General features: G+C 45.1%; 2 protein-coding genes across 15 annotated transcripts in view; one reads left to right on the top strand and one right to left on the bottom strand.

Moving 5' to 3' along the window:
* Positions 1 to 20,639, top strand: part of COL8A1 (collagen type VIII alpha 1 chain) — an 88,512-nt gene extending 67,873 nt beyond the window's left edge. For both annotated transcript variants that reach the window (XM_064644291.1, XM_064644292.1), the window contains 2 exons: positions 14,969 to 15,284; positions 17,079 to 20,639. In XM_064644291.1, the coding sequence (XP_064500361.1) occupies positions 14,972 to 15,284; positions 17,079 to 18,985 (2,220 nt within the window). In that variant the 5' untranslated portion in view covers positions 14,969 to 14,971 and the 3' untranslated portion in view covers positions 18,986 to 20,639. The remainder of the gene's footprint in view (positions 1 to 14,968; positions 15,285 to 17,078) is intronic.
* ST3GAL6 (ST3 beta-galactoside alpha-2,3-sialyltransferase 6) overlaps positions 1 to 20,792 on the bottom strand; it is a 126,926-nt gene that overhangs the window by 62,042 nt on the left and 44,092 nt on the right. For 10 of the 13 annotated variants that reach the window (XM_064644314.1, XM_064644310.1, XM_064644317.1 and 7 more), the window contains 2 exons: positions 8,096 to 8,175; positions 6,544 to 7,858 (listed from right to left, as the gene is read on the bottom strand). The exons of 1 other annotated variant lie outside the window; for it this stretch is intronic. In XM_064644314.1, coding sequence (XP_064500384.1) covers positions 7,786 to 7,858; positions 8,096 to 8,175 — 153 coding nt within the window. In that variant the 3' untranslated portion in view covers positions 6,544 to 7,785. Of the gene's footprint in view, positions 1 to 6,543; positions 7,859 to 8,095; positions 8,204 to 20,792 lie in introns of those variants that run through there. 2 more of the 13 variants (XM_064644306.1, XM_064644305.1) reach the window with 2 other exon arrangements.

The following is a 20,792-nucleotide window of genomic DNA, read 5'->3' on the forward strand; positions in this document are numbered from 1 at the left end:
ATATCTAACAACTAGCAAATTTTATACAGGTTACAGTTCTCATCAAAATTAATGGGGTTATGTCAAGTTACCTGTCTGCACAGGTGACCAGTTCCCCGACTGTTGAATTTCATGAGCTTCTAATGTTGCTAATTGTTACATAGAAGCAATTAATTGAATTACTACAGAAAAATCTGTTCCAGATCATGTAAGGTTTTTCTTTATAATTGTGGAGGCCCATATTACTGAACTCTAGGAAATACCCTTTTTTTTTTACTTTAAAAAACAGATATTCACCAGTATAATTGATGCACAGGCACTGGAGGGACACAAGTTTCTCAAAGTTACAGTCTCTACTGCATGTAGTTTTCCATCATGTCTGTTCAGGTTTCTGCATTTTATCTGTGTCACAGATCCTCCCAAGGAGAATTACTAGACCTTCATAGTCAGGAGGTTTCATAAAATATTAAACTTCAGCAATCATTTTTAGCCTGAGGCAGTCAATGGAAAACTAGCCAGGAAATTCTTCAACAATATTGCGTTAATAATTTTGCATTTCCAAATGAAAAATAAGTAGGTTTGTCTTCTCTTCCATAACAGTTATCACTAGGTTATGAATGCCACAGCAGTGTTTCATGGTCATAATATACTGATGACTGCAAGTGAAGGAAAACACAAATCTCTCCCCTTCCTCTGGATGACTTGTCATGGCTTAGTCCTCATTTCAGGTGTCACATTTAATCAAGATGAGGACTTCATTCCAAACCAAAGGCATGAAATCCTTACCAAAAGAAGAAAAAAATTATTTTCAACAGACCATGGTTAAGGGACTGCATTATCTGGGGACTAAATATAAGTAGAAGGTAGAAGAAAGGATAAAACAAGGTATAGGTATCAGTAATAAAGAGAAGACGGATAAAACAAGAAGGAATTCAGGAAGGAGAGGCATGCATAGAATTAACAGCAGTTCTCAAAGGTGACTAATGAGATTTGTACACATATTAGGAGATAATCCAGTCTAGAGCCTGAATAGGCAAAAGAAACACAATTGCCAAAAAAGATGAAAGACACCAAGTTGGAGGGGTTTTTTTCAATTTTTCAGTGATTTTCATTACTGGTGTCGCCTTTTAGGTTGAAAATGAAAAGAGGAGGGTGATAATCTATTTCTACAGATACTATTTGAAACATTTAAAGGCAATGGCATTGTCATGTGACAGCAGTTTGTACTTTTTGCCCACTATGTCTTAAAAGACGAAAACTCTCCCTAAATTTGCCTTGCTTCGCCTCTCAGCATGTTATTTTCAAAAACTTGTAATGAAAACAGTATCTAATGAAAGAGCAAACATGGATGCCATACAATCCCACAGATTATAAAAGCTCTTAGATTTTTGTCCAGTACAATCAGTTCTGATTTATTATTAAAGCTTAAATTGGTGATGATGGAAGACACTGGATTACCCCTCAGTTCCAAGCGGAGCACTGTTAAGTCTCTGGTATGTCAGTTAATTCCTTCACACATTCCCCTCCATTCTGAATCCAGCTCTCCTCCAGGTGCTTCTTCCTTTGCCTGCCATGAAGCTGCTGTGCTCTGGGGTCCCCTCAGTCAGCAGTATGAAACAATTATGCCACCACATAGATGCAGAAATACCAGCAAAGCTGACTTGGGAGCTTTTGATTTTTTTATTTTATGGATTGTTTCATTTGTGTGCGTATGCTCACGTGCATGTGCATGGGCAGCGCTTACTATCCCAGCACATTGCTCAGAGTTGCTGGTATGGCTGCTTCTAGCCTTGACATTTAGTATTCCTTTAGCAGTAAAATGCTCCTACTCTAAACACAGCCAAAATTGCACCCTGTGTCCAGTACTGGTACTTGCCAAAGACTCTCTCAAAGGTTTCTGGAACTCACAAAGCTGCAAACACATCTTTTGAAAACATTACCCCCTGGATGACTTTACTAGTAGAATGTGTGAGTACAGTCCTTTAAGGAGCTCATTCCTGGAGGATCTGATCAGCCTTACTGTTTAACTTATTGAGAATTTTGCAACAATTTTCAGGGAATACTGCTCAGACCTAAGAGAAAAACCCTCTCAAACTCTGAGCCCATGGGCTATAATTATGTACTCAAGAACATCTCTTTCCTTAGCATGGTTAAACAAGCCTTCCACAAAACAGATTACAAGTATTTCTATCAAGAATACATGATTTCCACTAACATCTGAAAATCTGAGCAGGTTTCTTGACTAAAGACAAAATTAATTTGGAATTAACACAGGTGCCCCATCTCAGAGTCAAACAAAATACAGAAATGAAAATCATTGTAAGCATTGCTGATAGACACTCTGCTGTTTGGAGAAACATGAGATCCTTTTCCTTGCTAGAGAAATATCAGCCCAATGGATTTATTTTTGATTTTGGCTGTGCCATGGCCTGTAGGTAGCCATAAACCTTTGGTTCTGATGTTCAGCAGTAAGGATCTGGTGGACAACGTTTGTGGGGAAGGATATGATGTCATTTAAGTACACTGTTTTTTCTAATGCCAGATTTTGTGAAGTTAGTCATTGTTGACTTAACTGTATCATCTGGGGAATACCCAGTACATGCCTTAACTACTCCTTTGCATCGATACAAAAATAATTTTTTAAAATACATAATTGCTTAAAAGTAATCCAGATTTTGAAACAAAAAAGGAGGACTGGGCAGGGAATGGAGGCCTTAGTTGACTGACAATACAGGACATAGAACCTTTCAGATCCTAATCCATGACGGGAAGTTTGCATCTGGCTCCATAATGGAGTCCACATGCCTGAATTAGATGCCCAGACTCCATGCATGTGTGTAAGTTGAGTTAAGTGCCTCAGAGGGGGATTCACAAAAGCCACTGTTTGGGGAGCTGCCTAAGACAGCCAAATAGGAAAAGTTGAAGATTTCAGTTCATCCTAAATCCTAGATCTCTCCTGGGTTTAAGTGCCTTCTGGTGAATGAAGTACACGCGCTCAAGTCCCTTCACTCTTGGTTCATAGCTCACAATCCTCTTTTGTAGGCAGGTGCCAAATTTTTCTTTCAAACTCAGTGCAGCCATCAGCAGCTCAAGCACAGTGTTCCTTGCACTGAGGAAGAGGGGTCTAATTCCTTCCTTTAGCAGAAGGCATTTAAGTTCATATTTCCTTCCCCCTAGGCATGCCCGAGCCAGCAGGCTACAGGCATCAGCTCCCAGGAGGGTAGGTAGGAGCTGGCAGAGGTCACAGTAGACCCAAAAAGCCACAGAGAGGAGGGAAAGCCCATGAGACCTTGTCTGAAAGACTGGGAGGCATCAGCAGGCAAAGGGAGCCTCAACTCCACATCTGGCACTGAGAAAGGTTTGGGACCAGTGGGACCACTAGTTTGGGGAGGATTTCAGTGATGAGACAGATCAGGCAAGAGCTAATCAGTCCCTGATTGGGGGCTTGGATTTTGATTATGGATTGAAGTGCTTCAATTCCCTGCTCTAATCCTATATCCTTTCAGCCCCAAGTCTGCCACGTAGTTCAGCAGGCAGCTGAAGGGAAGCTGGTGCCTGCCTTGGATCCAGTTGAGCAGCAGGGCAGCAGTGTGTTTGTCAGCCTATCCCCACTGGCACAGCCCCTCATCCTGGATGCAGCACTGATGAAATAAAAGTGCCGACTCCCACTGCAGCTGTTTTATAACCATTAGCCCTGGGAGTTGAGCACTGACCAGCTTTGCAGCCTGAATATTTGCTAGTCTCACAGTTATCATGGGTACAAATGGCTGCACTGAACCTTTGAGATTGTTTCTCTTGGAGTAGAGTTGAGAGACTTGAGTGAGTGACTGATAGTATTTGCTCTTCAGCACTTGGCTTTGCTTTCCTTTGGCCTTGGTTGGGTTGTTCCAAGGTGACAGATATGGTAATTTTAAGTCCTTTAAACCATAGTACATTGGATTGCATATAGGAAATTAATTTCCCTCATGACATTTTTGGAGTTTCAATGACTATATATTTTCATGGATGCAGGATAAGTGTGTGTGAATGGGATGGGGAGGGTCTTTCATGAGTTTCAGAAGTGTCCTTTTTCTTCTATATGCTTTTGAGAGACGTAGCAAACATTTGTTATAAGTATTCACTGAATCAGACCTACAGGGAGTACTTCACAACTCAAGCTGTCATGCTACCCTTGTTTCTGCACTTGCACTTGTAGAGTGGGAAGAGAGTGGTATCTGTGTAGGCCTGTACATGTTACACTTGTTCAGAAGTAACAATGATTTCAAGCTTTTCCTCCCTGCCCCTCAACCAGTCAAGTGCTTATGTTGCTGAAGCACACTGGACTAAGATGAATTTTCTTACCTGCTCCACAAGAGGAAGAGGAAGAAGGTCATTATGGGCAGACCTATTCTGGCATGACACAGGGATGTGTGTGTGCAGTTCAGCCATGGCAGTTAGAGGCATCCACTTGAGTTTTCGGTGGGTTTTGGTCATGATTTGCACCCAAGTTCAGATTATGATAGATGTACATTGGCATATCCACTGTCAACCATCTAGTAACTTCCATGTTCATGTCTGCCCAAAGGTATGACCCAGAGCACAAAGGGTCTTTCATAAAAATTAAATTCCCAGTTTTGAAATAATTTTACCCAAGTGAGTGTTCAGTTGTGGTTATTGTTGTCTATAATTCAGCCATTTAGGAAATACGATCACAAGGTAAGATCTGCTTGATTTTTGTGAATGGAATGGTGTCAGGTCATGATTAGCACATCCTAACAAATACAACGATATCTCCAATATTTTATAATAAAATAGGAAAATAACTGTTGGTAAATAATTTTAAAACATGCTCCTGATTTCTGTCTGGGTGGAGTAGTCTAGTATGTTTAACTTTCTAAGGCAAGATTATTTCCTCCACTGTTTGAGCAAAGGTAGGAAAAGTATGCAAAGGGCAGGAATTTTTTTTAATGGCAAATAATCTTCCAATAAAAATTGTCTGAGAGGAAGTTTTTTCAAGAAAAATATTTTACAGACATTTGTTATTGTTTTCATATCTCCCTTGGACTGGGTCTTTGGAGTTCCGGGAAGCTGCAGAATTAGAGCACAGCAAATAAAAATAAGGGAGAGAGAGGCTGCTCTTTCTTTCTCTTGACAGGCTCATCAAAGCACAGTGAACGGAAATATTGTAAATTGCAACAATTCGTCTCCAAAATAAAGCCTCCAAAGCCTTTTGCTTTTATTAAAAAAAAAAAAAAAGAAAAAAAGTCATGAAACAGCATGAGGGCAAGAGCCAAGAAAACACATTTTGTACACCATCAAAGTGAGAAAAGGAACAGAAATGCTGTGCCGTGCCAGTTTCAGACAGAGGCAATCAAGCAAATTTTATGGCAAGAAGACAACGCGTAAGGCCACAGGATTGCAACAGGAGTCACAGAGAACAATAAATTATTTCAAATTAAGATCAGGCCAAGCACTTCAAGAGTCTGGTACAAATTTCTTGCTTTATAGAGCAGGAATTCCCAGGATTGTTAAAGTAAATGCTATAAGGGGTTGCAAAGCCTGGAGTGAGATCACTACACAGGGGCACATGAAATAACGTTTCCTTATAACCAAAAGACTTCAACCAAAGAACCCGTGCACACAGAATTAGTCTCTTGTTCTTAATGAGATTTCATGATCTTGATTCCTTGGTAGGGTTTAACAGCTCCCATTTAGATCTGTAAAGCACTTATATTTAATCAGAATGCATGCAGTGCTAAAAAGAGCTAAAAAGTTTTAAACTTCAGAGAAGTCCCTGCTTCATCACTGATAATAAAAAGCTAAAACTTAGCTCTTTCCAAAGAGCCATCCCTCCTGCCTGCCTCAGGCACTCTGTAGCTGCCAGGAGCCCTCACCTCCCAAAATGTCCCATGGCAGAACACCGGCCAGACCTCAGTGTTAGCAAAGACAGACACCTGCCTTTCCCAAAGCTGTGGCTGGGTTCTATCCACCCCGGACACAGTGCAGCCTTTTTAGCTCAGTGAGGGCATGGTGACAGTGGCAGGATGTCACACCACAGCAGGGTGCTGCGGGTGGCCCACAGGCCATGCAGGGCAAGTCAGACATCAAGTGGCACCAGCAACTGAAACAGTACTTGCTACAGCCTCAGGATCAAGAGAAGCACAAGAGCAGCTTCTGGCCACTTTCTCCTGGTCTCCTTAGGTTTGGCACTAAGTATACCTTAGCCTGAAAAGTCCACCCTGCATGAATATTACAACTGCAGGCAGCTCTACTGCTTTATGTAACACTTAAACTGATAAGAAGACAGATTATCTTCCCTGCCACATCTGTAACAATCAATCATTGTCATTACCAAGAACACTTCTATAATCAGGATTTGTCTTTCTTTTGTCACCTCTTGGGAAGTGTTTAAGAAAAATACACACTCTGGCACCTAGCTGTGTCTTGCAGATGCACATGTAAGCTTTCCTAAAGGTACTGAGATCTAGTAATTCACAGAATGTTCCCTCTCTAAGCAGTCTTCCCAGACACATGTAAGAAAATTTTTACCCACACTGTATTAGAATAAAATATACATAGCCAGAGTTGATCTTTCGTGCCTCTTTAGGACTCAATGCACCTCCACAAAGACAACAATTTATTTTTTCTGCTTTTAGTTCAGTAATGTGATTAATCAAATGAGGAACTAAGAGTTCTCTGACCAGTAAAACTGACAGATAACCTTCAGAATAAGATTCTGGCACTGGCAGATATTTGGGCAAAGATTTAGGATGTGCTTCAGTTTACTGTCACAAAAAGAGATAATCTTCCCTCATTTCTGTCTACCCGTACACATCTGATGAGATGGAGCATTTCACTGATCAACAAGTTTAACAGTGAACTGTGCAGAATATTTACTTGTCATTCAGAGCCCATTGCTAGTGTGTGGCCTGCTCACAAAGCTGTAGCTGGCTGAACTGAGAGGCAGTGAAATGGAAACTTTATTTACACTTTCACCGGTGAGTCTAATTCATAGCAGCACTGCCTAGAGGCACTGCTTTGGATTAAAACAGCAAAATGCTGTGATACACTTTGCAAACTGTTATACCATGATAACATGCAAACAATTGTACCATAAAAATTTGGGAGGGTTCTACTGCACGCAGCCAGCACAACCTGTCCCAGGGCAGAGTAAGGCCAAGAGTGATGAGTGACAGCTGAGAAAGGAGGTTTCCAAAGAAAGCTTGCAGTTCCCCGTTCACACTGTTCTGCAACCAGAAATCACCATAGTTCATTTATCAACACCTCGAGGTTCAGCCTACTGGATCACACACCTCAGTCTGAAGCACATCACCAGTTGTCTGTCTTTGAATTTATTTTGGGGTAGTGGATTGGCAGTAGATGCAAAGCGTTCTTGCCAAAACAATCCTCATACCAACAGCTCTCCTAGGAAACGGTTGGTCGCCTACAAATGCACTTCCATGAAAACCAGCCTCCTTTCCAGTGGGCTGCACACAGCAAACCTGTTACATCTGATAAGGCAAATTCCTTGGACAGTGTCATTGCCTTTGCCCCACAGGGAGCTCCTTCTGCAGCGCTGGGTAGCACCACCACTTCAGAGAAGGAGCCCTCAGTCCAGTTCCCAGGTTGAACAACCAGTCTGTGCTCGGATGCATTGGTGGCCAGTCCTGGGCTCGGTGCCAGGAGGGCGGTTACATGCTGATAAGTGGGGAGGCAGCTCTAGGCTTTGATCACTTTGTGTGTTCCACGTTATTGGGTCCAGGTTTGTGTGCCTCACGCAGCCGGTCGCTGAACCGGGAGCTGGTGACAGTCGCTAAAGTGCCTCCATCAATCTGCCTGCCACCAAGACTGTAGGCAAACTGCCCAGAAGAGAGCATTAGGCAGAGGATTCAAGTGCATGCTGTATGGCAGAGAACAGGAAAATGTATTCAAAGGCAGGTATTTTCTAAACCCTACCTATAATTAATTCTAATCCCATAATTAAAGTCGCATGCTTTTCTGCAAACATTCCCCCACGTTGGTCCTTCATCCCCACCCCAAGGTCAGACATGGATTCGTGCAAACAAGCACATGCCACCACGCCAGAGAGCTGCATCCCCGGGGACTGTGGTCACCCGGCCAGCGGTGCCCAACTTACTGATCCTTGTCACAGCTCCCTGCCATCTGACTCCAAGTAGCTTTCAGGCATTTTCCAGCAAACAGCATCTGGGCCAGATCCTCAAAAACACGCAAGAGATGAACTCCCCTGGAAATCAATTACTAGCGCCAGGCATCTTAATATCATCGTAAATCATGAGCTTCGTGTTTGTGTTGAGTCAGCAGAGCCTTGTGCCTGGGAGTTAGGGATTATGGGGCTGCCAATCTAATCATGCCCAGGTTTGCAGAGAGAGAAGGAGATGCCTACCCGGGCCCACGTAAGTAGGCTCACAGCACACTGGGCATAGGGAGAAGACTAAGGGCAATGTAATTATGTGTCGGCATGGGCTAAAATCTCCTTCTCATTGTGGCTGCCTCCACTCCCAGGACATATTTTCACATAGATATGCACATATAAATACCTGCACACAAGCAACAGATACAGGCCCACATGCAGATATACACTGTTTGGAAGCAAGAAACATGGGAAGTCCAAGGGTGCCCACAGAGAGCTGGGTGAGCTGACTGAGCCCATGAATGAATGTATTTGCAGAAAGACTGGAGCAGAGGCAATTGCTTCATCTTTGGAAATGCATTTACAAATGGAGACCGCCCCAGGAATTGCAATAGAAGATCATATAATTATCAGTGAAGCCAAAGATAGCTTATAGTTGATCATCGTTTTTTAAGATGAAGCCATTTATTTAGATGTTTTCACACTTCTCTAAGAAAGAAACTGCAGGCACCATTTTGAATTAAAAAAACCCAAACAACCTAGAAACAAGCCATCTGCCACATGTTGAATATTTCCCATTAGCAACAGGTTTATGCATGCATGCATTTTAAAATGTTTATTATGACAATACTTGTTATGACTGCCTCAGATTTAGTAAATACCACATGATAATCAGACACAGTTGTTAGACCTTGAGCAAAATATGATTTATTTTTAACATACTAAACAATAGCTATTTCTTGGTAATCTAAACTGAACACAGACACTTGAGACTACTTGGTTTCCTTGGAAGGGACAGTGAAAAGGAGGAAGGGAAAAAAAAATAAACCTGATCTCTGTGGGATAGTTTCACAAGAGGCAAGAAGGATTACATTTACCATAAATCCTACTTTCCTACCTACTGAATGCACAGGCCCTTATAGACCCTTTAGCAAGGTAAACTCTTCACCTACTCAAGAACAAGTACAGCTTTCAGTGAAGTTGCAGGCACCATTAAAAGCAAAATTATGTGGAACCCCAAACCTGCTTGGGCCAAAGTCAGGCACGGACCACCTGCATCCTGCCAACAGCACGGCTGGGCCCTTGCACAGGGGCTGCACTCTCCTTTACTGTCCTCCTGCTCTTCGCTGCTGTAAATAAGATTAGGTCAGTGTAGCTAGTCTTAATTTGTGTTATGAAACTGGTTAGCTTTCAGAGGAAATCCCTGTCAAGTTATATTTGGTTGCCTTCACTCCCTCTTTTATGTGGAGTATGACTGAACTTGCAAAAAGAAACCCCCTACCTTGTATTTAACTAGTCTGCTGGCAAATTTGAAAACATAAAATAACATAAAACTTTTTCTGGGCACAGAAAGGCAGAAGAGTGCTTTATATGCAAGCGGTAATGTGTGCATTAAATGGCACTCAAAACTCTTGAGTATATACAAAATGATTTGGCAAGAAGAAGGTTTAGATTTTTCCTGCCCCTGAAAACATGAGTTACCGCTAAAATTCAGTCTCTGTACAGCACAGGGAGAAACCTTCAGAAAGTACTCACTGACTGACAGGTTAGTCCTCAAAGGCGTTAATGATCCAGAGATGAATTCTAGCTGCCATGAAGTTTTGAAACAGTATCTTTGAAAACTGTGGTGGGAAGTTTACTGCTCAAGTCACCTACACATCCTGGCACTGGTGCTGAGAACAACCACCAACATTTGCCTGACTTTTCACACCCCTCACTTGAAGTCACTGGATAGGAATAGCTTAGTTCACTACAGGAACTAAGGCCTTGATAGCTACTCTTCTAATTTTGTGCTAAAAATTCTTCTAAGAAAATTAGCTGTCTAACAGAATTAGTTTACAAATGCTGAAAAAAACCCCAATTTATATGCCCAGTGCTTAATTCAATGCTTTTCATGTGGTGGAAACCTTAACAAAAGTATGCATGGAGTGGGGGTGTGCACATGCTTGCAAGTATAACCGAGTGATTTCATGGATCCATATTGCAGGAAAGGGGAACAGTATAGGTTACTTGTTTCCGAAGTAGCACCACAAATGAAAACTGAAAAGAAATTGCTATCACTTTGTGAGGATTTTAGCTCTCTCTTACGAGCCCTTCTTTGACTTCCCAAGAGCTGCCATGTACCTCTGCATATGGAGTGGGGGCCAGCCAGGGAAATCCCCACAGAGAGTGACTGTGCTGCTGACCCACCAGCTCTCTGCAACGCCGCACTGCTGCTGCTCCTTACGTGTGGTGACGCATTATTTGCGATTTCCATTGAGTTATGCTGTTCCTGCATATCTCTGTATGTCAAGCTCACCCCAAAATTAGCTGTGTTCCTAACCACTTTTGATCTTGAGTGAAAAAACATCCTAGAGAATTTAGCTTTTTATCATCAAATTTTTTTGGTGACACTCTTCTGGTAACAAAATCTCTAGAGTCACTATGGGTTTTATTTTGTAGAAGTGATTTTCCATGTGGAAACCTGAGCACTAGCAAGACCATCCCCCCTTGCAGTAGACATCTGGTCCTGCAGTTTCAGGCAGCCCCTATGGAAGGGACCCCAGGGAAGAAGACTTCAGGTCACTGAGATCTACTCATGCCTTATGCCTATTTGGTAAATACAGCAAAAAGCAAGGTGTAGTAAATTAAGCCCATAGGAGTAGTCTCTGGCTGAGTGTCTTAGAGGTTCTGAGATGTGGGTAAACTTCAGCTAAACCCAACATTTGTTGCAGAGTGATGACTTTCCTGTAAGAACCAATAAATCAAGATCTGGCTTCCACCTTTTGTAAGACCACCTATGATTTCAAGTCTCAAGTGGATGATCATCACTCTTTCCATACATTCTTTACATAATTAGGCTAAACCAGCCATTAATTTTTCACACCAACTTAAGAATTTAAGAATTATGACTGCTGGTACATTTTGTTTTGTCTTCAGTTTCTACTGAAAAACTCAAATAGTCAGAGGAAGGTCCTTTCTCGTTTTCTCAGGAGAACAGCTCCACCGAAGAGATTATTGAGAAATGTTTTCACTTGAGCTTTGCCCATAAAAATGTGTTTTTTCAGGGACTCTCTCTCACCCACAAAGCCAACCACATGCACTCATACACGAGCAGCTGAACACTGTGGTTTAGGATAATATTCCCTCATCCTCAACTGGCTTGTCCCACCCCAGGTAAAGCAAAATGTTTATTGTGGCTTAATTTGAATGACTGGTGCAAAATGACATGTCACATAGTGTGAAGGCATAGTTGCTTCTCCTCCATCTCCCTTCAGACATCAAAAAAAGGTAAGGTAAAATTTCACTTTCTCCAAGCCTTTGGCTTCTCTAAAGGTGCACAAATACACAGACACATTCCTATTACTTTCTGACAGAAACCCAGGAAAATCCCAATCCAGAGCCAAATTATCACTCCACTAACAGACACACCTTTGAAAGTATGTCAGATTGCATTACATGAAAGTGCTTGGAGATGATCCCTAAATTGCTGGGATTTGGGTGAAAGGTGTGGGAAGTCTTACACTTTGGCTGCATCTTCAACACAGATTTTTCTCCTCCTCACTCTGCTATTTTCCTAAAGTTCTGACACTGCTGGGAAAACTCTCCTTTTGCTATTCATAAACTCTGAAGGACCAGTCCAACATTTACGATCTATAGTCTTCTTTTGAAAACCAAGAACAAGATTTTCAGCAGCTTTTAGGCATTTAAAGATGCTAGTGGTTTCCTAGTGAGGTCTTCAAACCAGAGCTGTGCACGCAGGTATTCAGAAACCAACTGCAAGGCAGAAAAAATAAGGCCTTCAACTTCCCACAGTACATAAATAACTTTTTAGAGAAGCTAAGTTGGATGAGACAGGCAATGAGCTGAAATACTGAAGACTATCCTCGGCATCCCTCCTGCTGCCAGGTAGGCTTGCCTTATAGTGACAGCATCTTTTAGGGATAATCCAGCAGCAGCACACACAACTCTACCACATTTCTCATCAAGACTAGTTTTGTCTGATCTCTCCTTCCTTTGGGAGCAGGGAAGAGATGAGCTGTACGGCCGGCACCAAACACAGGCTGCTTCTCAGTACCTGCGGCAGATCCCAAGACCCAGACAGCTCACAAGGCCACTGGGGAGGCTCTGACCTCCTCCCACAAAGATGTCAGCCAAGTCCCATCTAGCACAAGGTTGTTCAGTAAATAAGCTCCCACCTTCCACTTCAGCAAGTCACAGGCACCAGCCCCAGCCAAAATCAATAGATGAGAAGCAATCTGTCATTTCCAGGCCACACTGGTTGGGTTATGATGAGTCAAAAAACATGACAGGAAACACAGATGTAGTGAGATCACCTTCTCTGGAGCCTTCCTATCTCTAAAAGTCTTGCCTCATCTCCCTCAAAATTTCCACGTGGGCCCACAAAAACATCTCGTGTTAAACTGCAGGTGCGTTGTGTGACGCTTGGCAGGGCCAAGGGAGCCCAGCACAAGCAGCAGGAGGCTGAGTTCACTCTGAGCTGCGGGCAGGTTGGTGTCTCCCCGAAGGAAATTTTTTCAGTTATTTCAAATACCTCCCACTTGCACACAAAGCCCATGTTTTGTAATAAAAACAAGGACAAAATCTCATCCAAAGGAATTCTACCTATTTCCCTCTCCACTTATTCCACTGAAGTTATCTTTTTAAAAAAATAAACCCCCCAAAACTGGTCACCAGAACAACAAAGTAGCCAAGAAGCTAATTTAATAACCTCATTCTTCAAATCCACCCTGCCCTTCATACTTATAGGTTTCAACAAAAGTCCTAAATCATCCAATATCTTCTAATTTTTTTAAAGGTTTTGCTGCATTTCTGTTTTCATACGGGCAATGCTTTTCCTTTGTGAGAGATGCACAGAATGGTGCAAATTTTCCAGTAGCTGGGATTTTCCCTGCAAACTGAGGCACGTGTCACACTACAGAGAGGCAAAGCTGCTGCAAGTTACTCGTTATGGTATAGAATGGAGCAGGAAGGCCAACAGAGGACAGAATGGGGACATCTCCCCCCCCCCCCCAAAAAAAAAAGGAAAAAAAAGATTGCTTAGTGTTTTATGCGCCCAGAGGAAGCTGCAGTGAGTTAAATAAGTTACCATGTCCCAGCCAGGCCACAGTAACTGATCATGCACAGACTGTCCTCGAAGTCCAGTGCCATTGGGCTTTAAGCAGAAATACCACGTCCTAAGGCCCTAATCCTTTAGCTCACAGCAGCACAGCCAGCTGTGGGCTAAAAGCCACATTAAACTCACTGGAGGAGAAGCATTTGCTGAAATGCTGTGCTGAACAAGGATGAGCAACTGTGCTCGCGCTTTGCCACATGGCAGCCGGTTACATCCAAGACTTGGAATTCCTGGGAAAGAAAGTGACCGCAGAAACTCAACTGTGCAACATATGCTCCACCTAGTGTTTACTCACTAATATTTCATTTTCTTAAATGGTTTGTTTCGCTGTTAACACACAGTTCCATCTTTTCTGTAGTTCATTTGTCTATGTAGAATTATTATTGAAAATAACAACCTTCTGCTTGTGGTTCCAACTACATAATTTTTATTTAGCCTCCATTACACCTTCAGTAATGATAATACATGCCCTCATCACACTGGGGCGCAGCAGCTGCTGGGAGTGAGTCCCAACAGGCAGTTTGGCAAAGCTATGCAGCATTAGTGACTTGGAAGAGCATGGGGGCTTTTCCAGGTGCCCAGGTTGGGTGCAAGGCATCTTTGCATGGTGGAAAAGCAGGGACGGAGGGACAGCCATCAGGCCTGGCAATTGCCAAAAAGGGCAGGATTTGGCTGTGGGATAAAATACTCCAACACATGGAGAGTCTCATTTTACCATAAGCTCTCCCCAGTTTGCACTCCTCTACGGAGTTCCTAGTTCCTGATTTGCTGTTCACCTGCTGGTAAATGCCCTTACTGCAGAAAGGAAAGCCAACAGCAGATGGGACAAGAAATCCCATCTTTAGAAAACAGTAGAAGACCTTTAGAAAATAGTTTAACATTCCCAGAGAAAGTCTTGGGTTGGCTGACCTGACTGGAGCAGTGATGACTCAGGCAGCCCTTAGATGGCCCGCTTCTGGGTAGAGGCTGAGAGGATCCCAGCCCAGTTTTAAGGTGAGAGCTGGTAAGACCTGCAATAGGAACAGACCCTGCAGCCATGGGGCATAGGCAGATTTAAGCTGCGGAAACTGAGCTTTCATTGCTGTGGAGAGCGGAAGGGGCACTGACAATTTAGCTTCCTTGGGCAGAAAGTGTTTATAAGACCCCCACATCCCCTGCCTGCTCTTCCCCTGTGCCAGAGCTTGCAGCAGAGCTTGCCCAACCTGTGCTGTGGCGCTGACACAAGTGAGAAAGCAGCAAACTGGGAGCAGGTGTGAAGAAACTGCAGGGGGCACCCCTGGGGCAGCATAAAACTAAATACATATAAGGACATTTACTGTATTAGTACTGTTTGAGTAAGAGCCTCCAACAAACCAGATACAGGCCTGCTGCTCAATGTCCTTCAGGGCAGTGCACAAACCAGAGCCAGTTTGCGGAGGTTTAGGTCCAGTTTGCTGCAGAAAATGAGAGCATGTTGCCCTAATGGGAAACACAGACCATGAAAATCTTCTGCCAACTGTGGGTTTTGTGGTGTTTTTTTGTAGGTGATGGCCGCGCTGCTCTTCCCTGTGCAGCTGCTGGCAGTGGCTGTCACCGTTTACCTGGAGCTGGTGAGGTCTGCTCAAGGAGGTGCCTACTATGGGATCAAGCAGCTGCCACCTCAGGTGCCCCAGTACCAACCTCTTGGACAACAAGTACCTCACATGCCGCTGGGCAAAGAAGGCATCCCAATGCAGCACATGGGCAAGGAGATGCCCCACATGCAGTACGGGAAAGAGTACCCCCATCTGCCTCAGTACATGAAGGAGATCCCACAGAGGCCCCTGCTTGGCAAGGATATGGCTCCCAAGAAAGAGAAAGGTAGGCTGGGCATGTCCCTCCCCAACCCTGAACGATCCCACCCAGTGCACCAGAGCACTGTTTGGCAGAGGGGGGGCCTGAACATTAGAGCAGGCTGCTGCAGGCTGGGCACAGCACCCCCGTGCCCAAAGGACTGGCCAGGTTGGTACCTGGTCACAGGTGGACAAAACAGGCAGTGGGGCAGCTCAGGGTCAGCAGCACAAGTCCACAGTCATCCTCTGGACTGCAGCACAGCCTCTGAGCAGCCCTACCTGTGATGAGCCTCCAGCACCCAGGGCTGGCCCCAGATTTGCCTGGGTGCTTGTTCGAGGTTAGGAGAAACCTCGTAATCCCACCTGCCTGCAGAAGTCCCTCTGATGGGGTTTCAAAGGATGGCCCAGGTAGATGGGCCAGGGTCCTGCCTGGATCTGCTCTCACTCTAACTGCAGCAACCAGACATAAGAGCTAACAGCCCCAAGATTCAAATTTACGGGAACATCACAGTTTTGTCTGAATTTGCCCAGACTCTGTGATTTAGAGGTTTGCAGATAAGAGTATACAATTGCTCTTCCAACTCTGGAGTCCTCTTTCTATAGGTTATTTATGGGTGTAACAGAAGATTGAAAGTACAGAGGTTTACTGCACAAGTCTGCACGTACAAGCATTTTCTGTATTCAGTAAAGGAAGTTTGGACAGTATTAAGATATTTAACAAAATAAGAAAGAAAGTCCAAATACAAAGGGTGACCAGGAACACCCAGTATCATAAAATCCTTGTGAGGACAGCCAGCGTCTGTGTGACCTCAGACAAGCTGGTTAGCCCTTTGTGTTACTGAGGCTTCAGCTAACCACAACGTCCACTGGCTTCAGAGGGAAATGGAATATTTTTGGACTGTCTGAACAAACACCACTGGCTGTGAAATCAACCCATCTCATGAGCAAAGATCTTCTACGTGCACAAAACACAACATGTGCAGAGAGGAAGGGTTTCTGCCTCTCAAAGAACAGTTAATTCTCTTGTCCTGAAACCTCATCTCTTGCCTTCCCCCAAGCCTCTCACTTTTTTATCCCTTTTAGAGCTGGAGAGATTTTCCACTTAACATGAAAAGCCTGCAGCTTGAAAAGCAACTGACCCCAGCACAAACACCCACACACAAAAACTCCCTCCCTGACCTGCAACGCTAAGTGGTCACATACACAAAAATGTGGGTTTGGACAACAGAATGATTTTGCAAAACATTTAGAAGAGATGGTTAAGGATGTAGGTTGGTTTCCAGTAATACCTTAATGGGATCCAAAGCCTTGGTGAATACAGACATACCTACATACAAACCTTACTGACAGAATCTTTTTTAATTGATCTTGCTCATGCAAGCCCTCCAGCAAAAGTACTTTTATGCCAGGACTCCTCCTACAGAACAAAAGCACCAAGCAGCTTCTGTGTCTTGTGAAAACTCTTAAAAGGTAGATTAACGTACAGCAAATATGGGACAACGTGCAGATTTTGCTGTTTAAGACTGTATAGGTGGAGAATACTAGTAAAGCACAAACAGCTTTTACATATGATGCACAGTAATTATTTTATGGAAACAGACACATGCATGGAAGTTTGGGGTATGCAAAACAGTAGCAACATCCTCTTCGTTCCCAGGACCAACCTGTAACTGGCTAGCTGGCTCTACCTACCACAAACCCACAAGGCATCATAACAAGCACATTCCATTCAAAACTGCCTTTATGTTTTTTGAAGGATGCGACTGCAATCACCTTTTGTCTCTCTCCCTCCCCCTTTCTTCTTCTTTTCTTCCCAACCCAGAAATGCCCATACGCAGTCTGAGGGGTGAGCAAGGCCCCCCTGGTGAGCCAGGACCAAGAGGGCCACCGGGGCCACCTGGATTACCAGGCCATGGCGTGCCAGGAGCCAAAGGAAAACCAGGCCCACAAGGATATCCAGGAATTGGAAAGCCGGGTTTGCCAGGGATGCCAGGAAAACCAGGGGTCATGGGGCCCCCGGGGCCAAGAGGGGAGATGGGGCCAAAGGGGGAGATCGGGCCTATGGGAATACCTGGACCACAAGGACCACCAGGACCTCATGGGCTTCCCGGTATAGGGAAAGCAGGTCCTCCAGGTCTGCAGGGACAGCCAGGGCCAAAGGGCGAGCCTGGGATGAAGGGGCCACCAGGAATCCCTGGGATCCCAGGGCCTAAAGGGGAGAAGGGCATTGGGATCCCAGGTTTGCCAGGTCTGAAGGGTCCACCCGGGCTGCCTGGTCCCCCTGGCCCCGTGGGGCTGCCAGGGGTTGGCAAACCAGGCATGGTTGGCTTTCCTGGGCCACAGGGGCCCCTGGGTAAACCTGGACCCCCAGGAGAGCTAGGGCTGCAGGGGCCTCCAGGGGCCCCTGGGATCCAAGGCCCTCCTGGCCCGCCTGGCATCGGCAAACCAGGCCAGGATGGCATGCCTGGCCAGCCAGGCTTCCCAGGTGGCAAAGGAGAGCAGGGATTGCCAGGCCTACCAGGGCCCCCAGGCCCCCCTGGGGTTGGGAAGCCAGGCTTCCCAGGGCCCAAAGGTGAGCGAGGTGTGGGTGGGCTGCCCGGCCCCCTGGGGCCGAAGGGGGAGAAGGGGCATGCAGGACCACCTGGTATGGGGGGGCCACCAGGAGAGCCAGGCCAGCCGGGATTGCCAGGCATCATGGGACCCCCAGGGGCCGCTGGTTTCCCAGGACCCAAAGGAGAGGGTGGACCCGTGGGGCCACCGGGACCAGTCGGCCCTAAGGGAGAACCTGGCCTGCAGGGTTTTCCAGGAAAGCCAGGCTTTCCTGGGGAAGTGGGGGCCCCTGGGCTGCGGGGGCTGCCGGGCCCCACAGGGCCCAAGGGGGAAGCAGGACACAAAGGCTTGCCGGGGCTGCCGGGTGTCCCAGGGCTTGTGGGGCCAAAGGGTGAGCCGGGGCTCCCTGGTGCCCAGGGGCTTCAGGGCCCCTCAGGCATCCCCGGCATTGCAGGACCCAGCGGCCCCATCGGCCCCCCAGGGCTGCCAGGGGCAAAGGGGGAGCCAGGCATGCCTGGACCCCCTGGCTTCCCTGGCGTAGGCAAACCTGGGGCTGCAGGGTTGCAGGGACCCCCAGGGAAGCCTGGGGCACTCGGTCCTCCTGGCCAGCCAGGGCTCCAGGGGCCACCGGGCCCCCCCGGACCCCCAGGTCCCCCGGTCATAATCCCACCCACTCCACCAGCTGTGGGAGAGTACCTGCCTGAGGTGGGGCCAGGGATAGACGGCGTCAAGCCCCCCTACGGCTACAAGGGCAAGAAAGGCAAGGCTGGTGGCATTGTCTACGAGATGCCTGCGTTCACAGCAGAGCTGCTCACCCCCTTCCCCCGGGTTGGGGTGCCCGTGAAGTTCGACAAGCTCCTCTACAACGGCCGGCAGAACTACAACCCCCAGACGGGGATCTTCACCTGCGAGATCCCCGGCGTCTACTACTTCGCCTACCACGTCCACTGCAAAGGGGCCAACGTGTGGGTGGCTCTGTTCAAGAACAACGAGCCGCTGATGTACACCTACGATGAGTACAAGAAGGGCTTCCTGGACCAGGCTTCAGGCAGTGCCGTGGTCCAGCTCATGCCTGGAGACAAGGTTTACGTTCAAATGCCATCCGAGCAGGCAGCAGGACTCTATGCCGGGCAATACGTTCATTCATCTTTTTCAGGATATTTATTGTATCCCATGTAAAACAAAAAACCAGACACACTCACACAACAACCCACACACACACACACATACATGAAGTCAAAACCTTTCTCCTCTGCTTCAACTTTTATACCACAAAAGATGCATTTTATGACCATTTTGGACCATCTTGTACAAAAAAAAGAATAAATACAAAGTTTAACATTATGCACAGCTAGTTATAAAAACAAAAAGGTGTGGTGAACATATCTAAAGATGCATATCAGGTTCATAAGCAGTTGTTTTGCACCCAAGGGGGACATATTAGCTGTACGTTATATATTTCTGCAATGCCATGCTTACTTAATTTCATTCACAATAACTCAGTACTAAAGTTCAAATTAGTGTACGTCACTCACTCCTGTTGCATTGATCATAGTTATGAGATGAAAAACGGTGACTTAAACCAGAGTAGGTCAGTCTCTAATTATAACAAAAAATTTGAGTGGCTTATTTGTCTGGGTGGGGGGTTTCTTGGTTTTTTTGACAGCAGGTCTGCCTGACAAAGCAAAGGTTCTCGTAGCTGAAGACCTTTATTTCCCTTCCCCCATATAAAATATTCCTGCAGGTAGTTTTTTTCCTGAATGATTTATGATGGAAAAGGAGTATTGATGCTGTAACTAACCAATTCCCCTGAGTCTTCTCCAGCAGTCACTGGACTCAAAATGCTGCCACTGACTCCAGCAGGCACTGGTTTCACCTCCAAAGGCCACAGCACTCAAAATGTCTCTGTCTCTATTTGCACAGCTGAAGTAGATGAGGTAAATCAGAGACAAAAATGAAGAGCTCCCCATTTACTTTGTGCCATGTCATTGAGACATTTTGGCTTACACAGGGTGGCACAAATTTGCTTGGATGTCTGTGCTTATACTAAGAACCCATTTGGCTTGTCAGAAGAAACACCTATTCTGCCACTCAGCAAAAGTTAAATCAGTTTGCTCTTCAATGACTAGGCAAAGCAGAAGTAGCTCTGTTTGCTGATTAACTAATTTGTTGCTTGAGATCAACCGATAAGTTTACCAGCAATGCTGATCACTCAAATTTATCCAAGAACTTCATTCTATCTAAAAGCTGATTTCCAATCCTTATTTATATGTTACCAGTTGTCAAGGAGAACCTGCAGGCCTCAACCTTTCCTGTACTTGAGGACAGCGACTTCTCTGCAAGAAGTCTCTGTCTGCTCATCAGTGGTGCTACTCTCACCTCAACAGTGTTCCGTTTCCAAAGGGCAGCGTACTTTACTGTGGTTCCCTGTACAGTGCTGCACATCACACACTGCTGCGCTAGTTGAGTTAAATACTCATCACTTCTTCCATGTCTTTAGCTAACGCTACCGCTTTTGAGTGAAAAATGAACTAGACTTTTCATGCAGAACTCAGATTGGATTTAACTGGCATTACCATTATTTAAATGCAGAGTTTAATGCAGTCTAACATTGACTAAGGACTCCAGTGATATAATGTGGTGCTTTATCTCAGAAATTTTATGGAACGGTGGCAGGAATGGACGGACAGTTTACCAGACACTGGTGACTTCAGTATGTTCCCAGAATATATGAGATATGTCAAAAGCAAATAATTTTGTATTTAAAATTTTTGTACTGATTTGAAAAAAAAATATCTTATTAAATATCTTTAAAAATAAAACCAAAAAACAATTGTGTCTTCATTCAGAACTGTTAGAAGGAACATTCAATCTGCTGAATTCATGTATCGGACCACAACCACTCTCTGAAACCACTGACAGCTGGACAAGAGGAAAAAAACAAAAAAGAGAGAGATCCTTTTCTTTAGTTCCCAGAAGCTGCTGG

The sequence above is a fragment of the Pseudopipra pipra genome, chromosome 2, assembly GCF_036250125.1.
Source record: "Pseudopipra pipra isolate bDixPip1 chromosome 2, bDixPip1.hap1, whole genome shotgun sequence".
Taxonomy (NCBI): domain Eukaryota; kingdom Metazoa; phylum Chordata; class Aves; order Passeriformes; family Pipridae; genus Pseudopipra; species Pseudopipra pipra.